At 37.4% G+C, this 8,130-nt stretch overlaps 1 protein-coding gene across 1 annotated transcript; it reads left to right on the top strand.

Annotated features, from left to right (window-relative positions):
• Positions 1-784: 784 nt before the first annotated feature.
• LOC122644698 lies at positions 785-1,420 on the top strand. The gene has a single exon (XM_043838093.1). The coding sequence runs from the start codon at positions 785-787 to the stop codon at positions 1,418-1,420; it is 636 nt and encodes a 211-aa protein (XP_043694028.1).
• Positions 1,421-8,130: the final 6,710 nt, after the last annotated feature.

Here is an 8,130-nt window from a genome sequence, read left to right as displayed (position 1 = left end):
CAGAACACACTACTTAGGTGGGGTCCACCTCCCTCTATTAAAGGGAATTAAGGAAATTGACGGACAGGTAAATTGAGGTGATAATTTTCCCTACCTAATCGTTATCCCTCTCACCTCTCTTAACCATCTACATATTCCCCTCCACCATATGCTTCCCAGGCCAATCATGCACGACAGGTTACGTGAAGCTGAATTTTTATGGACAAGTAGATCAAAGGTGCTTTGTTCAAATGTCAAGTCTCAACCAGATTGGAGTAGTCATATATATGACAGAAAAGAAAAAGGAAAAATCTAGTATTATGAAGAGGATACATAGATTACGCGGGATGCATGTACATATAAGAGGATAAATGATTGAATTTGAAGTTGAAATTAAACATTTCATCATAAATACATACCCAATACCCCACCACCAATTTTTTCAATGGATTGCTGACCACAAGACCTTTCACCCACTACTTAGTGAAACAATCTTAGGAAAGATTGACTTTTTCAAATAATCCGCAAGTAGATAAGTGAGATTTGGTTAGAATTTAAAATAAACATGATTAATTGAGACCACAAACAACATAATCATTGAATTTGAATGTGAATCTAATAATAGCCACGGTGTGGCACTTATGACTCGGTGTAACCCAAAAAGACCTAAAAAAAAAAAAAAAGAGTATACCCAATGAACGAGGTTCCCGCCATTGAGGGAATCCCTCAGGAAATTAAAGGTCATAATTAATTTCCATTCATTAGTAAACTCAAAATTATAAATTGGAATGAAGTTGAAATTAAGATGAAGAAGAAGAAGAAGAAGATGAAGCTTAATAATAGGTCAGTTGCATGGTTAGTAATAGGTTTAAGTATAATAGCTTTCAGACAACAATTAGATGATTTTGAGTATTTTGTAGTAGTAGTAGTAGCATACAATTACACCCTATACGAACCCTCAATTAATCTGATACATAAAACCTGCAACCACTCCGACGATTACTCCTTATGCGTTACAATACTTGAATCCGACGATCGAAGCCTTACCGCCACCAACGGAAGCACGCTTGCTTGGTTAATGCTCACCTTCACACAGAATAAGGCTACTCAAACACTTGCAGAGGTAAAACAGATCCTTAAGAAGGAGGAACAAAGCATGAGTCCTGAAACAAAGAGAAGCTTCACCACATGTAATGATGTTTACGAGTTGGCTATTCAATTTTACATCCCTGCAGCTATGACAGCAGTATCCAATACAATTTCTTTTGTGGATGGGAGAAAGGAAGCGAGTGATGCTTTTAATTTATTTCAGACTTGTGGAAGAGAACTTTTTGAATCAGTTGGTACGGGTTTGGTTGAACAGGACACCCTCCTTGACAGGGTCAAGTTCGAGACTCACCTTACATCTCTAGCTTTGGACATCATGTATGGCCTCTATTAGTTTCTTAATTACTTAAATTAATTCCATTCCCTACCCTACAACTCTCTCTCTCTCTCTCTCTCTCTCTCTCTCTCTCTCTCTCTCCCTTGTAATTTTCCATAAAACATTACAAGGTTGACATGGTGATCAGAAATGGAGATTGAAAAGATAGGGTGGACGAAGTCGGGGGTAATATGGTCAAGAAATATTGTTTTGAATAGTTTTGTAAACCCAAACCCAATATTGTGTGGACCTGGCTTTCCTCTAAGGGGCCGGGGTTTGGTCATTTCAAAGGGGGGGGGGGGAACTGTAATGACCCAAACATCCTTGTTTTGGCTGGGTTGGATCCTCCAGCTTCCGCCATGGCAGGAGGAGAACCAAATTCTGTTGAATTCTGTTAACTGAAATAGTAATTGGATATCAAAATCATTTAAGAAAAGTCTAAACTATAGCTAAGGAGAGGATAAGCCAGTTAAGAGATAAGGAGATGTGGGGTGCTCAAAAAAGGAGAAGTGTTTCTCCACTGGGTTGGAACGTTCATTGCACCATTCTAGGGTTTTAATATGTTTCTTGAACCCTCTCTATATCTCTTGCATGCATGTAAACCTATCGTGGTTAAGGTTCTAAATCTTGGTTTCGAGACCGGTTTCAACCAGTCAGGAAACTGAGATTTCTCAAGGTTTTTTTTTAATGAAAAGAAAAAGCTTCATAAACTTAAAAAAACTGTGCATTGCATCATGGTGAAGATCATTACAAACTCAACATGTCATGTGCAGTCAAAATTGATCGAAACTTGTCAAACTAAACGATTGGTCAAAATTAATTGAAATTAGGTATTTTTCGATCAAAATTGATCGAAACTATCCAAATATGTGAAATATGATCGAAACAAGTCAAAACCTAACTGATGCAAAATTTTATCTTAGTTTCTTAGGAAACCAAGATATCCTGATTGAAAGTACAAGTTTTGATCGAGATTTTGAACCATGGCGGCCCGTGGAGAATGAATTCTTCAAGAAAATATGGAAGTACTTAAAAGCTGCATGGAGACACGAAAGAACCTCGTTCGAACCTTTAATTTGGTTGTATAGATTGAGAGAGACACGAAACTAGGAGTGGGTCAGGTTGGGCTATTGGGTTCCCTGACCACCCTCCTCTTTCCTTTACATCTTTGCCAAGTACAGCTCGCTAGTTTGGCACCGAATATAGATTCCAGATTGACCAAATTCTGGTCCACGCTCTCTTCTGTTTGAACTCCAAGCGCCTTGGAAGTTCATCGGTGGATAAGAAATACTTGCAAATGAAGTAAAGCAAAATTCAATTTTGTCCTTTCCATTACCTTTGTCTCGTGGTCCTTTAACAAAAATTTTTTTCGTTAGTCATATCAATCATAAATCATCATTCACTTTTGTTCTCTACAAAAACAAGTGGTGGATGGTAGCTAGCCCACGACAGCCCACTAGGTAACTACTGAAATCTCTATTGGCTTCGTTCCTTTCTAATTTTAAGAAGGGATAAAAAGATAGTCATAGTCAAGAGGAGAGTTCTATCTTCTGTTTGATTAATTTTCTGATCGTTCAGATAATCGGTCTATCATAACAAACAATAGTAATGGAGAGCGTGGGTATGCCAGAGTCTACAAGACTCAATGTAAAAGAAGATTTCACTTCTGACTTCTACCATGAAATGTGGATTAATTCCCCTCTTATCTCGATTGCTCCAAGGATTTTAAATTAAAGATCAAATTACAACATGCGAAGAAAATGATAATCACAGAGCAAATGATAGAGATGAAACAAGAAATCAAGAATTTGTTTTGATCTCAATATTGGCATTGGTATACACGAAGTACATACCACTAACAGAAGAAATCAAAAGGAAAAACTTGATAGAGATCGAAGATGACCGCGATGCATGGTCAAGGAGAAGATTACACTAAGAAAGATAAAATGCAGTAAAAAATAAAAGATAAGTAAAATTGCAGGTTGATGATTGATCGAGAGATCCCTTCCTTTGTTGCTAGATTCTTGTTTTATAAACATTCTTGGTAGTTTTTGGTGGTTCCTAGTAGTTTTCAGCAACTTCCATTCCTCATTTTGAATTTGAACCTAAACATTTCAAGTGGTTAAGTAACTACCCGGCCACAACCTTCTACCTTATGTAACCACCTTCCCACCTTGTTGTTCAAATTCAAAAAAGAACCCTTGCATGACACGTGTAATACACGGCCTTGGAGTATAGGTAGTATAATCATGGATTAAAATTAGGGTGTAAACACCTTCTGATCAGGTTCTATGCGCTTCTTTTGTTCCAAGTTTTAGACACTGCATGAACCGTCCTTGAAATGAAATACCATTTCAAGGATTGGCATTGTGGCAGTTAGGGAGGAGGCCATATGTATAATTTGATGATATATTGCCGTTGCATGGCCTATCATACATATTTTTTATTTTAGGGAAAATTACTTAGATCCACTAGATAAGAACCGAAATTACAAGATAAGTAGGTTTCAAATTTGTTTTACATCCACTACTTTCTAATTTAAAAAGATTTACTTAATACCCAAAGTTGGTTAGTACTCATGCCACATTAGAATAAAATAAAAGAAAATTTTCAAAATTGTCCCAACCTCATTTAATTGTTTTACAAACTATGAAATCGGATTCAAGTGCACCTTAATTGTCGGAGTAGAAATCAAAGCGATATTATCCCAAAAGAAAAAAAAACCAAAGCTATAGCATCCAATACAAAGGGAAGTACATCTTAATTGTTGGAATAAAAACAATGAAAACATATTAAAAAATTAAAAAATGAGGATGGTTCGCAGACCCCTCCTAGGGTTTTAGTATGTTCCAAAATTCCTTGCCAATACCTATTCCCACCCTCTCCCGCCCTGCGGTGAATGGGATCTCATTCACAATTGGTGGAAGGAAATTCGGTCAAAAAAAAAAAAAAAACAAAAACAAAAAATGAGAGAAATTAAAAAAGAAAAAAAGATAGAGAAAATTGCGCACCCCTTCCCTCATATTTTCCCATCGTGGTTTAAAAGTTTAAAATAGATTTTTGGGGTAATTTTGGAAGTTTATTCTTGCGTGGCATGAGTATTAACCAACTCTGAGGATTGAGTAAATCTTTTTAAAGTAGAAAGTAGTGGATGTAAAACAAATTTGAAACCTACCTATCTTATAATTTTCGTTTTTATCTAGTAGACCTAAAAAATTGTCCCTTTATTTTATTTTATTAGGGAAAAAGAACTCTATTAGAGAGCATGGCCTACACCAGCATTAATATATATCTATCTCTTTCCTCCCCTATAAAAAGACATTTTTACCCTTTGTTTGGGAGAGGAGAGAGATAGATACAAGCGGCACTAGCGTAGGCCGCACTCTTGAATGGAGAACTACTTCCCATTTTATTTTTGGGAGCAGTGTTGTTAGATGGCAACCCACGAGATAAAACAGTGCACGACATGTTATGTGAAGCTGAATTCTTATGGACAGGTAGATCCCAAGGTGCTTTGTTCAAATGTCAAGTCTCAACGAGATTTTAGTCATCTATATGAGATATAAAAAAAAAATGGAAAAATGTAGGACTATCAAGAGGATACATATATGGACTACGAGGGATGCATGTACATATAAGAGGATAAATGATTGAATTTGATGTTGAAATTAGACATTTCCTCATTATAGATACCCAACAGCCATAATTGTCGGTGAGAGAACAGTTATGCCCACCATCAAATTTGTCTATGGATTTCTGACCACAAAAAACTTTCACCCCTTATTCAATGGGATCTGGCTCTCCTCCAGCCATGGTGGGAGCTGAAGGGTCTAGCCCAACAAAACAAGGGAGGTTTTGGTCATTTCACAGGTGGGATTCAAGTGGGCCCCCCTATGAAATGACCAACCCCTTTTTGCTGGGCTTGACCCTCCAGCTCTCGCCACGGCTGGTGGAGAGCCAAATTGTATTCAATGGTCATATTTTATTTTTCAATGGTGGTCCCTACTTAATGCAACAATCTAAAAAAAGATTGACTTTTTCAAAAAAAATTTCTCAAATAGGTTAGTGAGATAGGGCTAGAAATTAACACATAATTAAGTGAGACCACAAACAACAGCCACGTGGCACTTATGTCTCGGTGAAATTAACCCCATTCCAAATTAGTCATTACATCTTAATATGGAAATCTCTATCTATCTATGAAGTAAACAGTCAAAACAAAACGTATCTAATGCACGAGGTTCCCGCCGCCACTGAGGGGTCTGGAAAGGAAAGGGTCATAATTAATTTTTATTCCGTAAACTCGAAATTATAAATAGATGATCGAGATAGAATGCATGCATGCATGTGCTATTGTGCTCTGCTCTCATTGAAATGAAGTTGAAATTAAGAAGATGATGAAGATGATGAAGATTAGGTCATCAGTTGTTGTATGGTTAGTAGTAGTAGTAGGTTTAAGTATAGGTTTCATAGAATTAAATGATGAGTGGGTTGTAGTAGCAGTAGATACTCCACCACCAGCAACCGACTCCGCACTCAATCTGATACATAAAACATGTAACCGCACCAACGATTACTTCCTATGCGTCTCAATACTTGAATCGGACAATGGAATCAATTACGCCGACGGCGGCGTGCTTGGATGGATAATGCTCAGCGTCATACGGAAAAAGGCGACTGAAACACTTTCAGAGATAAAACAGCAACTTAGTAAGGAATATGGAAATCTAACAACAGCAGCAGAAGAAGAAGAAGAAGAAGAAAAAGAAGGCGGTGAGAAGAATCTCACCCACCACCACCAGCAGCAATAATAGAATGAGTCCTGAAACAAGGAGAAGCTTCCTGATATGTAATGATGTGTACGAATTGGCTCTTGAGTTTTACGTGCCTGCATGCATGACCGCTGTGTCGACTACAATTGCTTTTGTGGATGGGAGAAAGGAAGCCAATGATACTGTTAATTTATTTCAAACTTGCGGAAAAGAACTTAATGCAACATCGGGTACGGGTACGGGTTTTGTTGAACAGAACACCATCCTTGAGAGGGTCAAGTTCGACATTCGCCTTGCTTCTGTATTTACGGGTATCATGGATGGCCTTTAGTTACTTACTTAATAAATTCCCTATTCTTCTTTACAATTCTCAACTTCTCTCTCTCTCTCTCTCATTGAATAGAAATTACAATGATGGTCTCAATTACTTAAAGAAAACCTTTTAATTTTCCATAAAATATTACAAGTTTGACATGGTGATTGGACTTTTTTTTTTTAATAGAAAGATCATTTTACTGAGATTAACTGGACACATGGATGGATTAGAACAAATGTTTATAATCTATGGATTTAAAATTTGGTCAAACTGTCGTACATGTTACTGACAGTGACTTCCTTGCCAGTGAAGCTGTTTTGCTTCCTTAAAATATAAGAAAAACTACAAGATTCATAATGGGATAACAAATAGATTATATTATCCAAGATAGGCTTGATATCCATTGGTGAAAAACAATCTCCTCGTGGTGATTGGATATGGAGATCGAGAAGGCAGGGTGGAGGAAGTCCAGGGTAAAATGATCAAGAAACACTGTTTTGAATAGTTTTGTAAATCTAAACCCAATATTGTGTTATTTTGTTTAATGAAATAGTAATTGGATAGTTTTGTAAAAAGGGAAAACTGATTTTGTGTAATCTTGTAATCTTTCATAAAAAAATATTCGAGCTAGATTTTTCCAAATGATCAAAGCATAACTCCTTGGTTGACGGGAGATTTTTGGTTAACTAACCAAACTGATTATTTGAGTAAAAATAACATAATAACTTGCATTTGCGGTTATTAGACATTGGGGTTACGTTTGGTAAATGTCTAAACATTGTTCAGAACTATTTTTTCGTTCTTTGAGAACAAAAAAATGCCATTTTATGTTTGACTTGCCAGGTCGTATTAGAACGAACCGGTGGATTTTTTTGCCAAAAGAACGAAAGCTTGAGCAAATATCGAGCAAAACCGTGAATCGTCAGACGCTTGAGAAAGAAACTTGCGAAGAGGAGGGGAAGAGAAGGGGAAACGAAGGAGACCACCCCAGAAGAGAACCTGCAGGTACCATGCCCCCTATCTCTCTCTCGCTCTCTCGCTCTCTCGCTCTCTCCCTCACGCTCTCTCTTCCTTTCTCTCTATCGCTTCCTCTCTCACCCTTTATCTCGCTCTCTCTCTCTCTCTCTCTCTCTCTCTCTCTCTCTCTCTCTGTCTCCCTCTCTCACTCTCTATCTCGCTATCTCTCTGTCTCTCTCTGCCCATCTCTCTCTGTCTCGTTCTTTCCCTCACGCTCTCTCTGTCTCGCTCTCTCTCTCTCTCTCTCTCTCTCTCTCGATCGTTGTTTTGTGATGATCTGACCAGGTCTGAATTTTTTCCTCCCATGTGTCTCAGGAATTGGATCTACATCCCTAACATTTGAAGGATTCAGCCGAAAGGTATGATTATGGATTTGTTGAGAAAATTGATTTTTAGGTCTGGATTTTTAGGAATGGATGTTAGGGATTTTGGGGATTTTATTCATACATACTGTAATTTTCTGGTTTGTTTTTTAGGTATGGATGTTATGGGTATAATGGATTTTTGGGATTTTATTATCTTTGAGTCATTCCAGTTGCTGCTTTTGCGTCTTTCTTCTGTCTTTCCTTCTCTATGATGATTTTATTATCTCTCTGTCTCGTTCTTTCCCTCACTTCAGTTTT

This window comes from Telopea speciosissima, chromosome 11 (genome assembly GCF_018873765.1).
Source record: "Telopea speciosissima isolate NSW1024214 ecotype Mountain lineage chromosome 11, Tspe_v1, whole genome shotgun sequence".
NCBI lineage: Eukaryota > Viridiplantae > Streptophyta > Magnoliopsida > Proteales > Proteaceae > Telopea > Telopea speciosissima.
The sequence above is the reverse complement of the archived record's forward strand: the minus strand, read 5'-3'. Positions and strand labels throughout refer to the sequence as shown.

Bases quoted from the DNA above. Each gene is read 5' to 3' on its own strand.
- LOC122644698 (XM_043838093.1), top strand. From the start codon at position 785: ATGAAGAAGAAGAAGAAGAAGATGAAGCTTAATAATAGGTCAGTTGCA.